Source organism: Vipera berus, assembly GCF_964194415.1.
Source record: "Vipera berus genome assembly, chromosome: 1".
In the NCBI taxonomy this organism is placed as follows: domain Eukaryota; kingdom Metazoa; phylum Chordata; class Lepidosauria; order Squamata; family Viperidae; genus Vipera; species Vipera berus.
In genome coordinates this window covers 343,158,538-343,184,196 of record NC_138202.1, presented here as the reverse complement: position 1 = coordinate 343,184,196, position 25,659 = coordinate 343,158,538, and the positions used below count along the sequence as shown (strand labels likewise).

Here is a 25,659-nt window from a genome sequence, read left to right as displayed (position 1 = left end):
AAGCGAAGGTTGGAGACCGGACGAAAGTTATTCAAAACAGCCGGGTCCAAGGCAGGCTTCTTGAGGAGAGGTCTCACCACCGCCTCTTTCAAGGCGGCGGGAAAACTACCCTCACTCAGAGAGGCAGATATAACCGCCTGGAACCAGCCTCGTGTCCCCTCCCGGGCTGCATAAACCAGCCAGGAAGGGCACGGGTCCAATAAACATGTGGTGGAGCTCAGCCTCCCCATGATCCTGTCCACTTCCTCCGGAGTCACAGGATCGAACTCCTCCCAGGTGACATTGACAAGACCGCTCGTGTCCTGATCGTCCGATACTGCCCAGTCAGAGTCCAAACCGGTCCGAATCCGAGCGATTTTGTCCAACAGATGTTGACTAAATTCCTCGGCACGCCCCTGCAAGGGTTCCCCACTCACCTCCTGATTAAGGAGGGAGCGGGTCACCCTAAACAGGGCGGCCGGGCGATTATCTGCGGACGCGATGAGGGCAGCGAAGTAGTGAATGAGGAGCTTTGCCACCCATTTGGTTTAACCATGCGAAAATAAGTATAGGTAGACCTCACATAGCACTGCATTTGGACCAGCAGGTCTGTTGCTAGGTACCACAGTCACTAAACAGAAAACCATATGACCTCGATGGGTTTATGGATTATTTCCCCTGAAGTGATTAAGTGAATCACCCCGGTTATTAAATAAAACAAGGGACTGTGATTTACAATTTTACTTCTGCCTTCTCTATTATCTCTGCTTATTGTAAGCCAGTTGCGAAGCTCAGAAACAGTGATCACATGACTGCAGGACCCTGCAACAATTGGTCGTAATTTTTTTACACCACCATCTAAATGTCAAATGGTCATTAAACAAGGCAGTTGGTAAGCGAGGATTACTGTACACTGGAACCCACTGGATGAACTCATAAGCACATCTAGTTCACCACTCATTTCCCCCAAATGGTGAATAGAATGTGAAGGATGTGTGTACCGTATATACTTGAGTATAAGCCGAATTTTTCAGCCCACTTTTTGGGCTGAAAAATTCCACTTCGGCTTATACTCCAGTCAACAAAAAAACTTACTGAGGACTTGTGCGCGGCCGAGGCTTTGGAGCTTCCGGGATCGCGCTCACCTCTCCCAAGCCACCGCCGTCCGGAGACCTGCCGAAGTTTGGGGAGGTTTGGGGAGGTGCGCGCGCACCTCCCCAAAAGTCCCCAAACGAAGCCGGGTCTCCGTTCCTCTGCGCCCTGCCTGCCTGCTTCTTTCCACAGCAGAAAGAAGCAGGGAGGCAGGGGGCGGAGGAACGGAGACCCGGCGACGTTTGGGGAGGTTTGGGCGCCTCTCCAAATATCCCCAAACGTCGCCGGGTCTCCGTTCCTCTGTGCCCTGCCTGCCTGCTTCTTTCCACAGCGGAAAGAAGCAGGCAGGCAGGGGGCGGAGGAACGGAGACCCGGCGACGTTTGGGGAGGTTTGGGCGCCTCTCCAAATATCCCCAAACGTCGCCGGGTCTCCGTTCCTCTGTGCCCTGCCTGCCTGCTTCTTTCCACAGCGGAAAGAAGCAGGCAGGCAGGGGGCGGAGGAACGGAGACCCGGCGACGTTTGGGGAGGTTTGGGCGCCTCTCCAAATATCCCCAAACGTCGCCGGGTCTCCGTTCCTCTGTGCCCTGCCTGCCTGCTTCTTTCCACAGCAGAAAGAAGCAGGGAGGCAGGGGGCGGAGGAACGGAGACCCGGCGACGTTTGGGGAGGTTTGGGCGCCTCTCCAAATATCCCCAAACGTCGCCGGGTCTCCGTTCCTCTGTGCCCTGCCTGCCTGCTTCTTTCCACAGCAGAAAGAAGCAGGGAGGCAGGGGGCGGAGGAACGGAGACCCGGCGACGTTTGGGGAGGTTTGGGCGCCTCTCCAAATATCCCCAAACGTCGCCGGGTCTCCGTTCCTCTGTGCCCTGCCTGCCTGCTTCTTTCCACAGCAGAAAGAAGCAGGGAGGCAGGGGGCGGAGGAACGGAGACCCGGCGACGTTTGGGGAGGTTTGGGCGCCTCTCCAAATATCCCCAAACGTCGCCGGGTCTCCGTTCCTCTGTGCCCTGCCTGCCTGCTTCTTTCCACAGCAGAAAGAAGCAGGGAGGCAGGGGGCGGAGGAACGGAGACCCGGCGACGTTTGGGGAGGTTTGGGCGCCTCTCCAAATATCCCCAAACGTCGCCGGGTCTCCGTTCCTCTGTGCCCTGCCTGCCTGCTTCTTTCCACAGCAGAAAGAAGCAGGGAGGCAGGGGGCGGAGGAACGGAGACCCGGCGACGTTTGGGGAGGTTTGGGCGCCTCTCCAAATATCCCCAAACGTCGCCGGGTCTCCGTTCCTCTGTGCCCTGCCTGCCTGCTTCTTTCCACAGCAGAAAGAAGCAGGGAGGCAGGGGGCGGAGGAACGGAGACCCGGCGACGTTTGGGGATATTTGGAGAGGCGCCCAAACCTCCCCAAACGTCGCCGGGTCTCCGTTCCTCCGCCCCCTGCCTCCCTGCTTCTTTCTGCTGTGGAAAGAAGCAGGCAGGCAGGGCACAGAGGAACGGAGACCCGGCGACGTTTGGGGATATTTGGAGAGGCGCCCAAACCTCCCCAAACGTCGCCGGGTCTCCGTTCCTCCGCCCCCTGCCTCCCTGCTTCTTTCTGCTGTGGAAAGAAGCAGGCAGGCAGGGCACAGAGGAACGGAGACCCGGCGACGTTTGGGGATATTTGGAGAGGCGCCCAAACCTCCCCAAACGTTGCCGGGTCTCCGTTCCTCCGCCCCCTGCCTCCCTGCTTCTTTCTGCTGTGGAAAGAAGCAGGCAGGCAGGGCACAGAGGAACGGAGACCCGGCGACGTTTGGGGATATTTGGAGAGGCGCCCAAACCTCCCCAAACGTCGCCGGGTCTCCGTTCCTCCGCCCCCTGCCTCCCTGCTTCTTTCTGCTGTGGAAAGAAGCAGGCAGGCAGGGCACAGAGGAACGGAGACCCGGCGACGTTTGGGGATATTTGGAGAGGCGCCCAAACCTCCCCAAACGTCGCCGGGTCTCCGTTCCTCCGCCCCCTGCCTGCCTGCTTCTTTCCGCTGTGGAACGAAGCAGCCTGAACGAAGCAGGCTGCTTCTTTCCACTGCGGAACGAAGCAGCCTGCCTGCTTCTTTCCGCTGCGGAACGAAGCAGCCGGCGGCGGAGGCTTGCAGAACGGCGGATCGGCTTATACTCAAGTCACCAACTTTTTCCAGTTTTTGGGGGTGAAATTGGGGGTCTCGGCTTATACTCGAGTCGGCTTATACTCAAGTATATACGGTATATAATGGATGTTTTTATTTGTGGTTTTTATTGGTGTCTAGTGTGCACTGTGGATAGCATTAAATTTCATTGTGAGAAAAACACAATGACAATAAATATATTCTATTCTATTGTATTCTATTCTGTTCTGTTCTGTTCTAAATGCCCAATGGGATGCATTTGAAAAGTTCAGAATCTTTTAATTTGGCAATCATTAGAATAAAACCTCAATGAATGAGCCAAATATCAATCTGAAATTTATATAATCCTTAATGTGAATTTATCCCAGGACCATGTTGTATATTGCTATGTTATCAAAATCAGGCCTCTATTCCACTGGAGAATAATTATGTCTAAATTATGTAAGCTATAGTTTTTGACATTATTTTTTTATGTGAAAGAAAATACTTTCTTTGATTAAGGAATTATCTTTGACTTCTCATTCAATTACTCAAATCAATCAATCAATCAAATTAATCAAAATATTTGATTAAAGAAATCTTTGGTTTCAGCTGCAGGATTTTGTAGTACTGTATGTTGGAGAGAATTCAGAAAACATACCTTGGAGGGTGTGGAAATACAAAATGTCTGTAAATTTTTTAAGTTTCTGGGCAACCACAGGAAGACATGGCTGCTTTAAAAAGTAGCTGATGGTGTTAGATTTGCAGTCATACAGTATATAATCATAGAATCATAAGGCTGGAAGGGATCTTGGAGGTCTTCTACCTGCTGTCCAAGGCAGGATTCCTTATACCATCCTGGACAAACGGTTGTCCAATCTTTTCTTGAAAACCTCCAGCAATAGAGCACCCACAACTCCGAAAGGCAAGCTGCTCCATTGTTTAATAGGCCTACCTTGTGGCGGTAAGAGCGGTGACCCTGCCATTAGACTAGGACCTGGGAGACACAGGTTGAAGTCTATACTCAACCACTGAAATTCCCTGGCTGATTTTGGGCTAGTCTCTGTGCAATATTTGCTGCTTGAGGTCACAGAAGAATCGTAGATATAATTTAACTAAGAGGAATGACATCAACTAGACCTTAGTTTACTTTTATTTGAGGCTTTCTATGCCATGGTCCATCAAACCTGTGGTGGAAGCTTCAACAAATTTTACGGAACCATCAAATACCTCAGTTGGCCAACAGAATTTGGAAAGCACCAGAAAGAGCAAAGAGAGATGTGAGAATAAAAATTTGAAAAATGCCATTAAACAGGCATGGGGAAAGGTTGTAGCCACGTTAGCTACCATACCGGTTACAGTCAAGTAAAGCAGGTAACACTGCTGAACAGGTTTTATAACTTTGGACAGTTATGCTGTGGTTGAACAGGTCTTGGGGGAGGGGCTTCACCTTTCCCCACACCCTATGCATTCCCAAAGACAGATACAATTAAATACGGAAAACACATCACACTTAGAAACTAAACAATCCCTACCCCACTCAGGAACCATAACCAACCCCCACAACCAAATGACGAGGCTAGTTACATCTTTATTTATTTATTCTCATGGTCTTTCTTCCTTTTAGTCATTTGTGTTTTTACAATGGTCAGTCAGATTTCCGTCGATGGATTCATATCTCCCAGAATTTCCAGCACAGAATCCTAGAGATGCAATGGATCATGTGGGCCACTCAGTCCAGTTGCTTCCTCTGTGCATGAATGCAAATTAAAGTAATGTGGATGGATGGCAGCTTGAGCACATCTGGAAAACGGTGGCCTACCACTTTCTCCAAGTCATTTGTTTCACAGCTGAACTGCTCTTACGATTAAGAAGTGAGTTAACTGAGATTAAACATGCTTGGGATAAACACATGTTCAGCATCCAACAAAAATTAAAAATATGAACATAAAATAAAAATTGTTGTTGTTAGCTGCGAAGTCGTGTCCGACCCATTATGACCCCATGGACAACGTTCCTCCAGGCCTTCCTGTCCTCTACCATCTTCTGGAGTCCATTTAAGCTCACGCCTACTGCTTCAGTGACTCCATCCAGCCACCTCATTCTCTCTCGTCCCCTTCTTCTATTGCCCTCAACCTTTCCCAGCATTAGGCTCTTCTCCAGTGAGTCCTTCCTTCTCATTAGGTGGCCAAAGTATTTGAGTTTTAATTTCAGGATCTGGCCTTCTAAAGAGCAGTCAGGGTTGATCTCCTGTAGGACTGACTGGGACTCGCAGGAGTCTTCTCCAGCACCATAGTTCAAAGGCCTCAATTCTTTGGCGCTCAGCCTTTCTTATGGTCCAACTTTCACTGCCATACATTGCAACTGGGAAGACCATAGCCTTGACTACTGTATACGCACTTTTGTTGACAGGGTGATATCTCTGCTTTTTAGTGTGCGGTCTAGATTTGCCATTGCTTTCCTCCCCAGGAGCAAGCATCTTTTAATTTCTTGCCTACAGTCCCTCTCTGTGGTGATCCTGGAGCCCAGGAAAATAAAATCTGTCACTACCTCCATTTCTTCCCCATCTATTTGCCAGGAATTGAGAGGGCCAGATGCCATGATCTTGTTTTTCTTAATGTTAAGTTTTAACACAACTTTTGCACTCTCCTTCTTCAACTGCAACAAGAGGCTCTTTAGTTCTTCTTCACTTTCTGCCATTAGAGTGGTATCATCTGCATATCTTAAAATGAAAAATAAAAATTAATAAAATATAAAATAATTACAAATAATAAATAAAAAAATAAAAAACAAAACAAAAACAAATGAACTCAAAGGGCAGATTCAATAGACTACTAGGCCTATCTCTGTCAGTTTTCAGTTTCTTAAAAAGTGTTTCCTCAATATTCACGTGCAATACAGGTAGTCCTCAACTTACGACCACAATTGAGCCCCAAATTTCTGTTGTTAAGTGAGCCATTTGTTAAGTGAATTTTGCCCCATTTTATGACTTTTCTTGCCACCATTGTTAAGTGAATCACTGCAGGTGATAAGTTAGTAACCTGGTTGTTAAGTGAATCTGGATTCCTCATTGAGTTTGCTTGTCAAGGTTGCAAATGGTGATCACATGGCCTTGGGACACAGCAACAATCATAAATATGAATCAGTTGCCAAGCTTCTGAATTTGATCACATGATCATGGGAATGCTGCAAAGGTTGTAACTGTGAAAAACGGCCATAAGTCATATTTTCAGTACTGTTGTAACTTTGAACGATCAATGAATGAACTATTTTAAGACTGCATGCCTTCCCATAATTCGAAACTATTATTCCATATACTACATTTTCAAATGATCAAGAACAGATCTTGACTTTCTATGCAATGTTTTGTCAACTAGTTTCCAGTTTCCTGATAAATCTTACTGCCTTTCCCCAACTTGCTCCAATTTTGCTGAAACCTTTTTCATGTATGGTTGTTCATGTCTTTCTCCCTCTGCTTTTGTCTGCCTTTCTCCACATTTTTAGCTAGCTAACAATTTTAGATGTTTCCTGAGGTTTAATAATTAACAATTAAACTATTTTTTTTCTAGATGAACTGAAGGGTGTGTTTGCTTGCTCTGATTTGGATATAATGATTGACCAGGCACATGCAAACTAAACCTCCTTCCCCTCATGTTCACATTATTTCCATATTTATCATCTCCTTCTGGCTACAGGGCATATAAAGTGCTAGGCAGGTCAGTCACATGTAATACTAAGCTTAATAGTTTGACGTTTGTTTTCTCCCATTCTCTCCTAACACATGCTGTTAGTATTATTTGACTGATAGGACTCTTAAAATAGCCAATATTGTTGGAACCTGTTGTTCCACTGCCTGCATTCACACAATATTCTTAAACCAAGTCAATTCAACAGTAATGATCACATTCACAGACATTGCTAGGCGTAGTTCATTTTAACTTTGTTTATACGCTGAGCTTGTCGATCAGGTCGGCAGTTTGGCGGGTCGAATCCTGAGTGCCGCGTAGCAGAGTGAGCGCCTGTTACTCATCCCAGCTTCTGCCAACCTAGCAGTTCGAAAGCACATAAAAATGCAAGTAGAAAAATAGGGACCACTACGGTGGGAAGGTAACAGCGTTCCGTGCGCCTTTGGCATCTAGTCATGCCGGCCACATGACCACGGAGACGTCCTCAGACAAGCGCTGGCTCTTCGGCTTTGAAACGGAGATGAGCACCGGCCCCTAGAGTTGGAAACGACTAGCACACATGTGCGGGGGAACCTTTACCTTTACCTTTATAGTTTATAGGAGTGCAACCTTAGAGTGTCGCACAAATCTTGTTTGGTTGGTTAGTTTACTAACTTAAATTTAGTAACAAGGCAAGCAAGTTGTGTCAACACAACTACTGGTATAATGTGTTTCTGTGGTTTACTGAATTTGCTTAGATTCAAACGTGGGACAATTTGGACAAGTATGACTGCACAAATTTAACTCCACTGATCACCTCGCTCCATCTCATAACACTTGTTGCAAAAAGTCCTACGAGGGAGGAAGACTGAAGCACTGAAACCAGCCTTTTGAACTAGCTGGGGTGGAGAGAAAATAAAGGGCCAACTTCTAATGCATACCTGAGACCAAAAGCACAATGGAATTTGAAACATGCAATGTCAGCTATCCAGCTCCGGCTGGATCAGCGAAGCAAGAATCAAACAGAGTTGAATTAAGGAATGCTATTGCAAGAATTAGAAGTAAATTATAGAAATAATGAGAATGTTCCAGCCTCTCTTAAAAGTGAGCTCATTAAGGTGGAATCTCTTTGAAAATTTCAAATGGCTTTTTCCAAGCCTTTTGGCAGTTATTTCTGAGACACACTCTCCCATCAGTTGGTTGCTTTATACTCTAGCCTTCCTCCTCCTGCTCCTTTCTCATCCTCCTCACTCAGAACAGAGCAGCCTAGGACTAGGTTATGGCTCTGAGCAGCCTAGGGGAAGACCTGATTTCCTGCCCATTGACCCTGCGTCTCCCATACTGTATGAAAGTTGGAAATTGTAGTTAGTAGCCCTTGTGCCAAAGGCAACTGTACTTTGTCTTTTCTTTGGACGTTTCACTTCTCATCCATGAAGCTTCTTCCCTTCTGAACCGAAGAAGCTTCTTGGATGAGAAGCGAGACGTCTCCAAAGAAAAGACAGTCCACTTGACCTGGATGACTGAGAATCTCCATAGACATTTAGTAGCCCTTGCTTTTCCGACTCTTTTTTTAACATTTTTTTTTGTGGGGAACAGCCGTTTTCACATACCAGTATTTTGTCTGCCTATTATACACTCAACATCTCTTACATAGTACAGGCAGTCCTCATTTAGTGACTGCCTCATTTAGTGATTATTCAGTTATGACAGTGATGAAAAAGTAATGACCAGTTGTTGCATTTATGATCGTTGCAGGTCTATAAAGCAAAGGAAAGCTGAAGTAAGATCATTAACATCACAATTTTACTTCAGCTTTCCTTTGTGTTACAGATCTGTGAAATTTGTAAATGTGAGGCCTGGTTGCAAAGTTACTTTTTCAGCAACACTAACTATGAAGCAGGGACGCGGTGGCTCAGTGGGTTAGGACGCTGAGCTTGTCGATCAGAAGGTCGGCAGTTTGGCGGGTCGAATCCCGAGTGCCGCGTAGCAGAGTGAGCGCCAGTTACTCGTCCCAGCTTCTGCCAACCTAGCAGTTCGAAAGCACGTAAAAATGCAAGTAGAAAAATAGGGACCACTATGGTGGGAAGGTAACAGCGTTCCATGCGCCTTTGGCGTCGTCATGCCGGCCACATGACCACGGAGACGTCCTCGGACAAGCGCTGGCTCTTTGGCTTTGAAACGGAGATGAGCACCGGCCCCTAGAGTTGGAAACGACTAGCACGCATGTGCGGGGGAACCTTTACCTTTACCTAACTATGAATGGTTGCTAAATGAGGCGGTTGGTTGCTAAACGAGCTCTATCTATATATTATAATGATTAATGAGAACAAAATAAAGGTTTTCTAAATCTGAGGATAGTTGCTTAATCCAACATCTGACTGGTCTGTTATTTCCAGAAACCCACAAGTGTGTGTATGTATGTATCCAGAATCCCTACCCATTCTTCAAACCAGGGCCGTCAATTCAGTTCCATCATTCTCTTATCAATTCTCCTCTCCTGGATTAAGTTCCATTTGCTTCCTTGCCTGTAGAAGTAGCTCATGATGCTCATTTACTATTGGAGGACTTAGTTCTATGTAAAGAAGTTTATGGATCTTAATCCAGGAATGAAGAATTCACAGGGAATTATGGGATTGAATGATGGCCAATGTGCAGTTTGTAAAAAGGATGGAAGCTGCAGCCAATGGAAGACTTGCTTAGCCCATTGTTCTCTTCCCATATCAACAGGAAGCTTCCTACATTTTATTAATTTTAGCTAAAACATAAGACATATGGCCTTAAGACAAGTTTTGAAGTGATGTGTATAGAACTAAGTTGTTGAGAAACGGCAGCTATGGTAGTGTGTGGTTACTAGAATATTGAGAATGATAAAGTAAGTCCAGTTGCCACGATTCAACTTTCAGACAACTTTAACTGGATGACCGAGAATCTTCATTGCCATATTGCCACTTTGAGGAAGAAAGTCTTGACTCTCAAGATATGTATCTTAGACTTAGATGCATGCAGGTGCTGCTTACCTTTGATGTGTTACAACTGAAGTGATTTTGTTTCCATCTTTCTTGACCATTCTAATTCACCCAGGGTGTCACATCCTAAGTATTCGCTTTATATATAGGCCATTTTAAGTTCGTATATTGTACTTTTTGTTATGTGAGCAAGCTTGTTTGTTTTCCACTTTAAAATGCATTTTTCTCATTTTTATTTACTGAAAGACCTAGAAGTTAATCTCCCCTTCCCCACCTCCTTAGCAAAATATGAGTTTCCAGAGATAGAAGAACTATGACAAAAGCACCAGGATAGAAAAGTGGAAACCAAACCAAATCCAGAGATTTTGCCAAAAAGTTGCTCATCTCCAAAACTATTCCAAAATGCAAACTTGGCACTGGGATATTTGTTCCAAGAGGAAGATTTGGAAGATAATTTCCAGAAATTAGAATTGCTGCAAGTAGAAACTCCACCCAGGATTCTCTCCAATGTGGTAAGCAGGATTCTTTATTTTTGAATGTAAATATCTTGCAGGACGGATATGATTTCCCATCTGTGTGACTCTTTACTTCCCTCTAATGGCCAGCTCTGGTAAAACAGCCTTTTTGTTTCAATGCCTAATTGTAGTAGTTTTCAAACTTGGCCCTTTTATGACTTGTGGACTTCAACTCCCAGAATTCCTCAGCCAGATTTGGCTGAGGAATTCTGGGAGTTGAAGTCCACAAGTCATAGAAGGGCCAAGCTTGAAGACCCCTGCCTAATTGTATGTACCACACCCATTTTAGAAATTCCACTATTCCTATCTCTTGTAATTTACCTAGGATAGCTAGGTCAATTTACCCTTCCCTTGTTTTTGACATTATTTTAAATGTATTTACTTATACTTTTAAATATAAATTAAGAAAATCAGGAAGATGCTTATTCTTATAGGATGAGTGGGAAGAAAATTGTAATATAACATAGATGGATTATAATATTGCTTTTAAAAACAGTGATAAGCAATCAATGTCAAGGCCCTAATTTTTGTCCTCAGACTGAAGATTACTGACTGTATGTTAAATGTAGATCCCAAGCAATTTTTCTGCTTGAACAGCTGGTAGTGACAAAAAGGAATTTGGAGTTTCATTGTTAAAAATGTTTCCAATCCAACATGTAGATGGGATGTGAGACACTGGAGCAGGGTCTTCAAACTTGGCAACTTTAGACTTGTGGACCTCAACTCCCAGAATTCATCAGCCAGCCAGGGTCTTACAAGTTTGAAGACCACTGCACTGGACTCTTTCACCTACAAGTAGACCTCGACTTACAACTATTGAGTCCAGAACTAGCCATTAAGTCACTGTGGTTGCTAAGTGATTTATGACAGGTTCTCGCACCTATAACTGTTGCAGCATTCCTGTAGTTATTTGATCAAAATTCAGGTGCTTGGTAACCAGGATGTAATTATGTTACAGCACCCTGTGCCTCATGAGGGTCTTGTCATCCGAGATCTTCCCAGGGGGCTCCAGCAAGCAAAGTCAATAGGGGAAGTTGGGTGTGTGATTTATTTAATGACTGTTGCAAAAAAGCTGCAACGTTCGATGCGACTCATGGAATGACTGCACTGCTTAATAACTGAAGTCCAGGAGCACTTGCATCACCCTATAACTATGGGCTATAATTCTGTAATTATACTAGTACATAATATGGCACTAGCCACTAAGTTCAGATTTCTGAGAACCTTAATTTTCCAGAATTTTTTTCTTTTAGGAAAAAGTTTCTCCTGGTTACATCTGTGACAAAATACTTACAAACAAACACAGCTGAAATCCCAAATGAAACTGTATAAAATGTATTTCAGGACTGTCTCAAATCTTTACTTCGGTCCATGATGAACTAAATAAGCAGCAGTGGATTATGCAAAATATATAGTTATCCAATATGAAGAATTTATGCAACTTACAGAATCCAGTTTTTACTGATACAGTTAAAAAAAAATTAGTTCTCCAATTACATAAAGCATAATTATTTCAGGGTTTGTCTTAAAAGCTGTAGCAAGCAGCCCTAAATTTAACCATATACCCAACTGTGATCTTGCTAGATGACTCTGCACACTGCACACAAGATCTGTAAAATGGGAAAACTGAAAGGTTATTTTACAGGGCCTGGATATAACAAAAAAGTATTAGAATCTGAAGATATATAGCAACTTTCCACAATTTGCTGTCAAAGTTTGATAGAATATAGTTATGGCTATGACTATTCCAAATAGCATGACAGTGGGCGGTAGCACATAGCAACTTGGATTTTAAAAGAAAGCTGAGTAAGGTTGGACCTGAATATTCTTGCATAAGAGGCTAGGATGAAGTCCCAGGTCTGCAAATCTGAGAAGGCCATTTCTGTTCTGCTGCCAACGAAACTACTTGGATGTGCTACCGCCCACTGTCATGCTATTTGGAATAGTCATAGCCATAACTATATTCTATCAAACTTTGACAGCAAATTGTGGAAAGTTGCTATATATCTTCAGATTCTAATACTGCTTTTGTTGCTAAACAACATGATTTTGTTCAAGCACTGAAGTAGGGAAATCTCATCCCTTTCAAGAGATCTGCCTCAAAGCAGCATCTCATTCTTGATAGAAAGTGAGAAGGAACAAATAGTAGTGTTCCTTCACTTCCAGTCACTTGGCGTATCTTCAACCCCTGTGCAACCACATATGGAAGGATACAATATGAGGATTAAGCCACCATCCTTTTATGTATTTCATCTAGCAAAGGGAGATTTATTGTATATGACCAACCTGTATCAGGACTGTAAATGCCCTTAAAATATCTCTTTATATATATCCATATATATGTAAACCCTCTCCTCACAGTCATGCTGGGCAATCTCAGAGACTGTGTTATTGCTCAGCAAAAGGGAAAGCAAACATAAGGCAACAGAGGTGGGGATTTGTAGCTGCCACCCTCAACCGAGAGGCACCTATAGTCAAGGAGAAGACAAACTCCACTTTTGGCTGCAGCTCCAGTCCAAGATGGGAGGTTAAACTCATGGACTCAGGCAATCTTCTGTGACCCCTTGAGCTGCCAGTTCAGCCAGCACATTGTCAAGGTAGTTTGGGTCTGGGTAGCCATGGCCTGAGACATTAGAGGTCATCTCTGTCTTGTGATGGATCTCATTCCACACCACAGTGTTGTTCTCGCCAGTTGTGCTAGATGTTCCCACAGTGAAGATCAAGCGCCTTCTCCACGCCACCTTTAAAAGTTCCAGCACCTAGAGAGAAAAGAAAGAGGCTAACGTGAAGCTTCTCACATTCCACAGAAGAAGACTCCAATCTTTTTTATGCACCCACTTCACTTTGTTGAGATCTAAATTCTACTTCTATTCCATGTGTAAAGTTGGAAGACGTCTCTGAGATCATCATACTGTGCACTCTCTAGGACTTCTCCAACTTCTGCTTCTGAAACTCTCCACCTGCTCAATATCTGGCACTATTGTTGAACTGTTCTTATTAAGCAGTTCAATCAGAAGAATTGGATTTAAGCTGAATTTTCCATGGTGAAAAATTTAAAAACTTTTTTAAAATACTAAAGAATCATTAATAGTCTTCGTTTAATTAAGCTACGGATTGTGCAGAAAAAAAGGAGAATTAACTTCACATTCTTTATTCTACCGCAACAGGTTAACTATACAGATCTTAGTATCACTGTACCTTTCGCCCCTTCTCGTTGTCAGGTAAGTAACAATATCGTGGGAATCCTCTTGCAGTGTATGGCAGCCCTGGGCTGGGATGCTCTGGACCCTGAAAAGATAAAGGCAGAAAACATTTATATATGAAGATCCACTCATTTGTACACACTGGCTTGGAGCACAAAATAGACTTAATTTAGTTGTTGAATTAATCAATGTTCTGGATTCACATAATTTGCTGGATCACACTCTAATAAAAAAGCAGGATCTGCAGAACACATTAAGGTATCAAAAGCAAGCCAAGGTTCAAACTAAACTAGCTCAGGCACATTGTACAATAAATGATCAATTATTACCGGTTAAGAGTGCAAACCCAGCCACTGGGTACCAACTGTGCTGGTTAATGCCTCTTTAGCCCTTTAAGGACCATTGCAACGACCCCAAATATTGAAGAAGTGTTTCAAACTGACATAAATAAACTGCTCAGAGTATAATAAAATTCTTTAAATGTAGCGATGTGCATTTTTTTGTGAGAAACGAAAGAGCAACTCTAGATTTATCTGGAAAAGATTTTTTGAGAAACAAAAACCCCATTAGGGCTCCCAAATTGCGAGCAGGTGGAAGAACATTTTTCACTAGTGCTCTGCCCTTTAATGGGAATGCGGTGGATCATAGCATTATATAGCAGGGACATAATATGTGCATCCCATGTGATTTCTAGGATTATTTTTTCAGGAAGAAATTATCACTGTACCTTGGAAGGAAGATTTGCCAAGAAAGGAATCCATCTGTTCATTCTTTCTCATTCCCACCTAGCCACTTTGAAATGCAGTGGCTGCCACAAGGCCTAACCTTCAGCATCATCTCGGGCTTTCTAACTTTGCTTTACCATCAGGCCCCTCCCCTCAGGATAGGTTTAGTACATACAACATACTCACCTGAATGCCTCTGTTGATATAGTATACAATCTGTATTGACCCACAGTTCTCGTGCCCTGGAAGAGACTCTGAGCGCTTGTAAAATTCCATCTTGCCACTAGGTTGCGTGCCTGTCTTCTCACCATAGATGGCCTTACAAGAGGGACACTGTAAGCTGCCATCCTGATAGAATATTACAAAATGTTATAATGAGTATAAAATAAGGGCTGTGAAAAATACAGATTTCTGGAAATCTCTTCCCTCTTTTGAAGTTCAGGATTGCATATCGCTTCCCACTAGCTGGATGTCCACAAAATGTTGGATGCCCTTGGCAACCTATGGCTGTTTCTAATAAGCCACTTTTCTTACTTCTTAATCTATAAAGCAAAAGGACTTTTGTCTTGATGAGCCCAGTGGCGTAGCGTGGGGGGTGCAGGGGGGGCCGGCCGCACCGGGCGCAACATCGGGGGGGCGCGCTCGCACTCGCAGCTCTCTGCCCCTGCCTGGCTCACTCACTCTCTCTCACTGCAGTGCTGGCTGCGCGAATCCGACCCGAGCCGCCCGGTCGCCGCCCACTGTGGAGGGGGGGGGGGTGCCAGGCGTGCGGTGCGGAGAGCGAGGGACTATCTGGGGGAGGGACAGTGCAGCGGCCGGGTGCTTGCCCCGGGTGCTGACAACCCACGCTACGCCACTGGATGAGCCCATTTTATAGAGAAGGGGTAGAAAACACCCCATGCGAGCACCCTTGCATGCATTCTTGTATAAAGCATCTTCTCCCACGAAACCTGAAGGTGCATCCATTCCCATTCCAGCTTGCCCATCTATTCAGGGCCCCTACTATCCTTCCTCCTACTTTAAAAGAGTGGCTTACATGACACACACTTTTCTGGCTGATGGATGCTGCTTACAGAATGCTTTCCTCAGTATCAGCTGTACCTGATACTATCTTTAAATCTTTTGCTTTTCATTTTGCCCACTATGGTAATCCGTTGGAACTTTGTGATAGTCTTTTAATGAAGTGGCTTTATTACTTTTTTTTTTTAAAAAATGATAAAGCCATTATTTAAATTTCTTTTTCACTGCCATGGAACCTACCGGTTGTAGATTCTGAGTCATAACATGAAGCACTACAAAAAACGGAGAATTGTCTGCCTTTCTCTAATGCCTGCAGGAGGTCTGGCAGAAGATGTTAGTCCTTGTTGCTTAATGGCCACCAAAATTAAACTTCTATTCATCACATGAGTATTTCTGGATTCCACTGCTCAATAACCCTACAGCAAGACAGCCAACAGACTGCTACGTTTATCATTAAGTGAGGTTGGCTACTGTGGCATCCACACCTGGTGTTCCAAAGCAAGACAAACAATAGCCAATCCCCTCCTCGCTTGCTGTACCTTGTTGCCACTGGTGTACATGGCCAGCACACAAAGTAGGTGAAAGGTATGGGCACATTTGATCAGTCTCCCCACACTTCCAGGTTGGATCATCTTGCTCTCACTGGTATCACTGTATCCTGAAGGAGCACCCAATTTTTCCATACAGATAATGCAATCCTACAAAATAAACAGTTCTTTCATATTTTTGCTTCAGGGGATTGAAAACATCATAACAACCAATCAACCCCTTCCAGATAAGGATCTTGTGAGACAATCAGATGTCATTTTGCTCTAGGAGAGAAGAAACATTTAATCTCTTCCCCATGGACTATTTTCCTCCTTCAAATCTTCTCTGGCTGCTTTTTCTCTCCTAGGATTTTAGAACATAGGATTGGGAGGGACTTTGGAAGCCTTCTAATCCAACCTGTACATGCATAAGCAAAAGTATCTCAAATTCTAAGGGGAGGATGCTTCTCTGCTCTATGTGGCCAAATAACATGGTTGGAAAAAGTTTGCTGAAAGAACTGTAAAGTTTTCTTGCAAAAGCAGGAATTGGCAGGCCCAATTGTCACTTGAGGAGTGACATGTTGGAGGACTGTTTAAAAACAAAAACAAAAGAAAATCAAACATTCCCCTAGGTCCAACTCTACTCCTGATATCATAGGCATATCCAAGTGGCCTTGCACCCAAAAACCAATGAGGCCCTTTTCCCCCCTTGTACCTCACACCTTCTTTCCCCCCTTTCCTTTTCCTTCCCTTAATCTCCTATTTCTATTTATCTTTGTATTTTATATATTAAATAAAATTTAATAAAAAGAAAAAAAAACAAAAGCCAAAATCAATGAGGCTCAATTACGATGATCTCTTTGAGATCAACCAAGGGTATTTTAGTATGGCCATCTCCTGTGACAGGCGGGGCTTTCCATGTGTCCCACAACAGATCAAATTTGCAGATGAACCTTTTGCAGCAACAGCATCTTCCCAAATACAGTTATGCGTGAATGGCTAGGCTAAAGGGGGGGGCGGGGCGGTGAGAATTAACCTTTATGTAATGTGTTCAAAGGCAGCATCACACACTGATTAAAGACAGGTCACAGTTCAGCATGGAGAAAATCAAACAGGAATCATCATGCATTATCTGGGTTGCACAAAGTACTAAATGCGATCTGTTGTAATCATTTGCTGAGCAAGCCAGTCACTAGACTCAGCCCAAATGAAATGAAGCACACTATAGCTTAGCTTAATGTATGACCCCTGCTAGCATTGGGAAATACCCTTTGCCCCAAACTGAAAAGAATCCCCAGCAGCTGAAACAGAAAATGGTATCAGACTCATAAGAGAATTCAGTACAAAGCATCCTGAATTTTAGGAGTGTATTTAAGTTGTCAAAGCTGCCTTCTGTTTCAAAAGAGTAACCAAAAGGTTAAGCCACAGAAAGCTAATGTAGAATGTTCTGGTGAAAACTGAATTTGATTAACCTTTAATTGAAAGTCTGAACTATTAATATGATTAATTTTTTCTTTATCTTTTTTTATTTTTTTTATGTTCAATTTTATTTTCCCATTTCTTCCACAAACAAGTCAACAAATATATCGCCATACATAAATACATACACGTAAGTTTGGGTACTGCTCGTCCATTTCCCCTTTCACAGTATCCACCCTCCTTCTCTCTCTTCCCTCTTCTCTACTTTCTTTCTCCCTTTCTCCTTTCTTTCCTACTTCCCTCTTCTTCCTCTCCTCTCCTCTTTCCCTCACCACTCCCCTCCCGTTTCCCCCCACTTCTCCTCCTCTTTCCCTCCAACCTTTCTACTTCCTTCCCCCTCCTCTACTCTTAATTTCCTCTTTTTCTGTCGTATTACAATGTGGCTGGAACATTTCAAAGATGTTGTGGAGGGTTACAAAGAGGTGGTGGCGCGGTGGTTAGAATGCAGTATTCCAGGCCTAGTCTGTCCACTGCCAGGAGTTCGATCCTGACCAACTCAAGGTTGACTCAACCTTCAATCCTTCTGAGGTCAGCAAAATGAGGACCCAGATTGTTGGAGGCAATGTGCTAACTCTGTAAACCGCTTAGACAGTGCTGTTTATAAGGCTACGTGGTCCCAGAAGATCCAATCTCATCAATGATAACTAGCAAAGCCCAATGATAAGATAGAATCATGTTGATTGCCCCATACACAAATGAAGGGGAACACAAGCTTGAACAATATAACACCAGCATTGTTGTCAACCAGTAGGGTCCGTGTTGTATCGGTTGAGGATGATGAGAATTACAATCGACACCTGGGAAGGTGTTAAATGGCCAGAGGTTGGCTTTAAGGAAGGTTTCTATGACCCACTCAGCAATGCTCTTTGAGGGAGGTGAGTGGTTTAGAAATGTGAAATGTAGATAAACAAACTGCTCATGTGCATCTCTTCCACATACCTCATCAACTGGAGGTGTCTTCAGCTCTTCCAAATACTTCTTCACAACCTCTTCTGGCCTGGTCTTGCTGTCTGAAGAAAAACAGAGAGAAAGATCACAGAGGGGAATATCATTCTGCACTAAGGCACTAGGAGGGAAAAGAGGTGAAGGGGAGTAGCAGGAGGCATAGGCAAGTTAAGATGGCAGGCAAAGAAGAAGGAAGAGATGTTTCCAGAAAATTAATCCAGCACAGTCATTCTTGAACGGCTAATTTGAAAACAGCCAGTATTTTAATGGTACACAAGTAAGGAATATGGCTATTCCTACTGCTGCTGCAGAGGCAAAGGCATCAAATGGGCAGGAAAAAGAATTAGAAGATCAACTATGGCTGTGGATGTCATTTTACTTTATGCTGGGGAATTCTGGGAATTGAAGTGCATATCTGTTAAAATTGCTGAGGTAGAGAAACATCGTTCTAGTGTATTATATAGTTTGGAAATAAAATGGAGTGAAACTTTGAAGCTGGTTTTGCCTTTGGAAGCAAAGGGTTTTACCTTTGGAGACTTCAAAATTTAACTCCCATTTTATTTCCATGATGGCTGGGGAATTCTGGGAGTTAAAGTCCATATCTAATATACAACATTTGGGGTGAAGGGGCTTTGAAAATGTCCTTGCCGTAACTTTTCTTTCCTTAACGAAAATCTACAGTCAGAAACACAGTATTTTTTTTTCAACTACTGGAATTTTTGTACATGTACATCCTATTCATTTCAGAAAATGGTTGAAGTTATTTATGTAGCTACCCTGGTTCTACAAGTCAAAAGTCAAGGAAGAGACGTAATAGGCAATGGTTTTCTCAACAACAGAGTGATCTGAGAGGTCAATATCCCTCCTTCCAAACACACAAGGGTTATCTGGGCTTGAGAAACTGATCAGGGAGAGCAATTATGTGTATGTGTTTGGAATCTACTGAAGAACAGCATAGACATGAAACCATCACTAATTTGGGGATGCAACGTTTTGAGGTGAAAAATAGAAAAGACCTTAAAATAAACTTTAGAAAGTGACTAACAGACCCCAGGATGAAACAAAACTTTTGGTCCACCTATGTACATCTTATGGTCTGCCATTCTGCACTATGTGCTGCACGCAATTGTGTCACAGAATGCTGGAAGCCAACCTTATGCTGTCACTGGGTGGAAGTGATCAACTGGTTTTATTCATTTAAATTTATTGGCTGACTAATTCCTGGGATCATACAAAAACTAGAAAACCCATACACAGTAAAAAAAACATTAATGGTCAATTTATGCAAGCTGAGTGCTTGTCCTGTAGGTTTATGCAATTTAAAAGAATTAAAGAAATTATAACAGCATAATGATCTCCAAAACATAAAAGTAGCTAAAGTAAAACCCTGTAAGATAAAATTGTACTGTTTTCACTAAACTCACATACAAAGGGGGGAAATGTTCTATGAAAGATATAACAATGTTCCCTAAGAAAAAAACATTATTAGTGGATGATCCCACCATCCAATTTAATGCTAACAAGTTGAAATATGTTTTAGATGCCTTTAAAAAAAATACTGGAAACTTTCCAGCGGTTGTTAGAACAGATCTCAACAAAGTAATTTCACAATGCAGTTCTGAGCATTGTGAAAATGAATGCTGTTTTCCTTTCTATAGCTTGTCTGATATTAAATAGTTTAAAACAAATGCTTATCTCTGGCCTTACAGATGGGTAAGAAACTAGGCTTTCGAAATTAACTAATCGTGCACAGTTTTCTTGGGGGGGGGGGAGGGAGAAGGAAGAGTGCAAAGGCACTACTTCTTGGAGTGCTCCATAGACCAGGCCAGCAGCAGACGCAGGGAAGTTCAACCCTAAGTAGGCTAGAGGGATTCTTTCAAGTGCAAAATGGATCCCAAGCTGTGATTCAGGGACCATTGGTAGCCTGCTTAAGTTTCAAAGGAAGACCCCAATGTAGGCATATAGGGACGAAAAATCAAGAGATTGCAGAACTGTTACTGTTACATTCCTACTTGAAATCTTGTGAAAGTTTGGATATATATGACTGATGAAAACTAATAAGTTTGAAATGCATATCAGTCTCCCTTAATTCTTTGTTAGCAATTTAAAATTTACACACACACACACACACACACACACACACACACACACACACATATATATATATATATATATATATATATATATATATATATATATATATATATATATATATATATATATATATATATATATATATATATATATATATATATATATATATATATATAAATAAATAAATTCTGCTGTTTTGAGGTCTTCCAGATGCCGTGTGGGGCGACTGCATGTACACGTCTCAAGCTGCCTGGAGGCAGACACTGTGTTGCTGTCCCCTGGCTGACGTGAAGCTTTTCAGATTTGTGAATTAGAACATAGTGGTTTGCATATAAGAAAAAGTAAGGATCTGCTATGAGTATAAACACAGATTAATGGGGATAGAAATTGTACTGTACTTTTCCACAGACGTATTCTTGTCCCGTCCCCCCACCAGCTTATTTTCAAAGACCAGAAAATGCCAATATAATTATGACAAAATAGTAGGCTACTTAGCCTTTTGCCTATGTGGAAAAATGTTTTAACTGGACACTTTTGTATAAGGAAAGAAGAGGAGAAAGCTAAGGGAACTTGAGAAAATGTCACTGCATTTTTATGTTTGTCAGCAAGCACGTTGCAGTCTGCTCTGCAGCTGTGCTGTTATCTTATCATTGTAACCATGGTGAGTGTCACATGTTCAACCACGTTATGGTTTCATGTCTGGTTCTACTATTGTGTGCGCATGTCCAAACAAAGTTTTTTTCTTTTTCTTTCTCTCTGTGCTGTCTGGTGAGACAGAGCATGTAGTCAGTTATGAGTCTTTCTTTGATTAAAGTTTTTACAGTAGAATATGTTTCGGGTTTTCTTTCTTTTACCTGGAACGCACCATGCCTCAAATGAACCACGGTTGTTTTTTGATTTACTCCTTTGACAGAAAGGAGAGGCAAGAGGCCGCTTTGAGAAGGGCGGGCTGGGAAGGGACGTTAGTGGCCCTTGCGTCAAAATACATTATTATGTAAACAAGCAGAGTTCTATATCTCTTAATTGGACACCCCATATAATCCGTTCAAACAAAATTATTAAAAGTTTTAACTGGCGATTTGAATAAATAAGGCCCAGAAGTTAACACCCCTAATCCATCCCCCACTTGTCATGCCACCAACCACGAAAAGAGCTAAGATTAACATCAGTATAAGAACTTTAAATTGATTATTTTGGAGTGTGGCAGCATGGCTTTAAAGTAGAGGTCCCAAATTACACTTCTGACCAATAAATCCAGTCCTGCCATAGTGCCAGTAATATGTTCAGAAGTTGGCGTTTTCCAAAAATCAGAGACTCAAAGGGCCTGTTAGTTATTTTTTCCCCTCAATGCACCTTGTTACAGCTGCTTGTATTAACCATTAATATATGGATGGCTATTTAGTTTTAATCTCTCCAAGCAACTCTTCTAACTCTTTTAGTGCTCCTCTTCCCTTTCTCATAAGAGCCAACCAAAAGCATCTGACATACTCACAAGTAGCCATCTCGTTAGCTTCTTCCACTGTTTCCTTTCAACTGGTATTCTGATATCCCTAATTTAGCATCAAGTATTCAGAGCTGATAGCCCTTGACAGTCCTGATTTCCATGAATTTATGAAATCCCTTAAAGCCACCCAACTTAGTGGCCATCACTGGATGTTGTGTGAGGGATCCACAGGTTAATTAATGTAATATGTAAGAAAAGTATATAAATCATATGAAAGTGATTCTACAAAAAGTGGTGCAAAATTACTTTTCAAGATTTTAATTAAGAAAAATTAAAATTGTAAGTTCAAAAAAATTACAAACCCTAAAAACATTTTAATACCGGATATAACCCAGTATTGATCAAATCCTCAGTTGTCATGTTTCTTCATCAATGTTTTTGATGAACAAACGTTGGGATGTATAGTTTACCCTTCCTTTTCTCCATTTTTGAAATCTTTGCCCATTGTTTCTACAATTCTGCTTTAACTGCTTCAAGCTGCAACTGTATGGAAGAGATACACAAATAAATGACATAATTTAATAAAATGCAATGTGAATGTCCATTAGTAGTCTAGCTATACAGGTAGTCCTCGGTTAATGACAGGAACTGGAACTGACATTGCTAAGCAAAACAATCACGTGACAGTGCTGCTTATCAATGGCAATTCCAGCACTCGGAGCTGCCATTGTTAAGCAAGGATATCCTGTGGTTGCCATTTGCAATCTCCTGTTGGCTTCCTCGTTGATCTGGCTTGTTGGAAGCTGGCAAGGAAGGTTGCAAATGGTGAACGCATCACCATGGCCATGTTGTAACAGTCAGAACTCCACAGACTAGTTGTAAGTACCACTCGTTCAGTGCCCTAACAAGCTTGAACGGTTGCTGAATGAGTGGTTGTTAAGCAAGGACCACCTGTAGAGTCACTGCTCTGCCACCTTCTTCTCCTTACCACATTTCTCCATTTAGCAGGAAAAACCCTTGCCACAGCTGGCTTCTCTACTTGGGTACGTGGGTGGTCTTCTGAACCGCTAAAATGATCGGGCTGACGCTGGACAATAAGACCTACAAAGCAGCAGCATGTAAAGCAGAATTGTGTCAAAACTCTTGGGCAACAGGAAAGCTTGTCCTTCTTGGAAAGAGTAACCAAAGGCATTTTCATCGAACTGTTTCTGGGAGAAGTCGGAGAATAAGAAAAAGGAAAATGCAGGGCAGGAAAGAGAAAAAGGAGGCAAAGGTGGCAACAGAAGCAGCAGCAGCAGCAGCAACTGAAGAAGACTCCCGCGGAGTCCAAGCAAGTGAGAGCTACCTTTGGTGCCCACGCTCCTCCTTCCCTTAACTGAGCAGTTTTTTTTAGAGGCTCTATGGGCTCGGGCAGGTTGAGGCGCTTGGGTGAGGTGCACAGGAAATCCAGGGACTGACATCAGAAAGGCCATCATGCCTACAAGGGACATGAGACAGTCATGCACAGGGCAGGTAAGGGGAAAGGGGTGGAAAGAAAATTTGCATCATACCATTTGTAAGATTAAAAAGAAACCCGATTAAAAAGAAACCCTCTTGATTCGAGAACCTGATTCAGTGCTCATTTCAAAAAACAAGTGACCAAGCAAACCCCAAAGGAAAGCAAGCAACACGTTACAGGGAGAGGTGGTGGGTGGTTTTGAGGTAAGGGAATGTAGACACAATGAAAAGCTTTTTTTTCTTTCTTTCTTTCTTTCATTTGGAAGAGACAAGGACGGGGTGAAACCACACAAGCAACTGCCTGCTTCAGAAAAAGCATTTCAACTCTTTTCTTTCTGCTTGAGGAAAACAGAAAAACCTCCTATGTTCAATTTAGGATTAAAGCTGGTTTATAAATACAGACTTTAGAAACTGCAACAAACGTTGCTTGACTTCCATAGTGCTGCACTGACAGCACATAAGACCAAAACTTCTTGCCCTTAAGGTTAATATATATCATTATACAATAATTACAGTAGGAGGCTTAATATGCAATATGGAAGAACAAAAACTGTGGACCCACAAATGTATATAATAGCCGTTTTCATTTCCCCCTCCCTATGGCATATGCTACTTTCAAACTTTCTGTGACTTCTAAAGCCTGCTAAAAATTGCTAGTGCATTTCCCTATCATTTTGAGCTTAGGAATATATGCGAAACTGTTGTGTAAGCCAAAGTGACATAACATAGTTCTAACAAAATCACATCTCAAGTCCTCCAGAAAAGCAGCAACTGACCCCCAAATCCTGTTCACTGCAACCTTTTCCCTGCCAAATATTCTCTGTCGGTCTCCCTATCACCCAAAGGTTGCCTATTCCTGTGATAAACTACGTGTTTAAACATCATTGATTGAATTACAACAAACCACAAATAGACTTTTGGCATATTACATGCTATGTGCAACCAATTCATCACAAAATATCCTTTAACCACAAACAAGCCAGAAATCCAATAGCAAAGTAACACATAAGGGAGGTTGCAAAACCAAACAAACACCAACCTCCTTTTACGTTTCAGAGATGCAGTTTCATGTACACTTCTGGTGCCTAGTGCTGCCTCACTGCAAATTCATTCATTCATTGATTTGGTTAGTCAGTCTGTCTGTCTGTCACATGCATGCATGCTACTGGATATTACAGTACAGTGAGAAATATACAGATATTTAAGACAGTTCTAAGTTGCTGACATTAAGGCTACATGTGGCTATATGGAAGTGTAGAAAAATCATGGAATTCAGCTATGCTTCCCAGGAATTTCATTTTCTTTCAAAATTTCTGTTCTATTTATGGATGTGAAGTACTTAGGAAAACATCTGGGCAATGTCTACAAGCACTGCAGAAATCTTGAGTGAAAGTTAAGTAAGTTTTCCAAGGACCTGGGCCAATACTACAATGACCTCAACTGCTCTGTAAACGGGCCTATACATCGAAAATTACAACTGAAGAGAGTGAATGGTCAGAAAATATGCTTTTTGGCAGAATTCAAAAATTGTGTTTTGTTGTGAAAGTGATAACAACTGCTGGTGGAGCTGGAGACAAGGAGTAAAAGGAAGCATTGGTGAAAAGGGGGTAAATAGGTAGACTAGGCATAGCACCGCTATTTGAGAAGGCAGCGGTCTTTATAGTTTTGTGCTCAGAGGGTCAACCTTTGTTTTTAATATTCCTTCATGCAAAAGTAGTACAGCATGCAAAAAGAAATTGAGAAAACTGGGCTAAAATAATTTGTGGTTGTATTATAAAAATATTCTTATTCCTTCTTATAAAAACCTATGAGTGTGCAAAGCAATTGCTACACACGTTAATAACAGAACACTCCTATACTTCCAAGTCTCCCTTAAATAAAAAGTATTTTTATTTAAATAAAGTATTTTTATTTTATTTTAACTTAAATAAAGTATTTTTTGGCCCAAGTCTCATGACAGGAAGAACAGGGTAGAACAACGGCTAATGACCCTCTTTTACTGGTCTACTATAGAGAGCGTCCTCTCGTATGGTATTGTGGTTTGGTATGCTGGTCTGACAGCCGCGGACAGGAAAGTATTACAGAGGGTAGTGAGCACAGCACAAGACATTGTGGGCTGTCCCCTGACACCACTGGATGACATCGCCAGGGCTCGTTGCCTTGGAAGAGTGAGGAAGATTCTCAGGGATGACTCACACCCTGGACGGTATCTCTTTACTCTCCTACCATCCGGTAGGAGATATAGGAATATAGCCAGCCATACCAACAGGCTGAAAAATAGCTTTTATCCGTGGGCTGTTAGGCTTTTAAATGGGATATAATCTCCATAAACTTATGCAGAATTGACTTGGGAGGCCGGTGTGTGGTATAGTTGGTTCACATGGTGTGGTAGGATGGTTTGTTGTCACTG

At 42.5% G+C, this 25,659-nt stretch overlaps 1 protein-coding gene across 7 annotated transcripts in view; it reads right to left on the bottom strand.

The window, feature by feature from the left end:
* Positions 1 to 11,725: 11,725 nt before the first annotated feature.
* Positions 11,726 to 25,659, bottom strand: part of DTX2 (deltex E3 ubiquitin ligase 2) — a 35,548-nt gene continuing 21,614 nt past the window's right edge. For 3 of the 7 annotated variants that reach the window (XM_081324155.1, XM_081324152.1, XM_081324151.1), the window contains 6 exons: positions 23,098 to 23,229; positions 18,209 to 18,279; positions 15,803 to 15,961; positions 14,430 to 14,591; positions 13,514 to 13,603; positions 11,726 to 13,074 (listed from right to left, as the gene is read on the bottom strand). In XM_081324155.1, coding sequence (XP_081180281.1) covers positions 12,850 to 13,074; positions 13,514 to 13,603; positions 14,430 to 14,591; positions 15,803 to 15,961; positions 18,209 to 18,279; positions 23,098 to 23,229 — 839 coding nt within the window. In that variant the 3' untranslated portion in view covers positions 11,726 to 12,849. The remainder of the gene's footprint in view (positions 13,075 to 13,513; positions 13,604 to 14,429; positions 14,592 to 15,802; positions 15,962 to 18,208; positions 18,280 to 23,097; positions 23,230 to 25,659) is intronic. The other 4 variants (XR_014025972.1, XR_014025973.1, XM_081324153.1 and 1 more) reach the window with 4 other exon arrangements.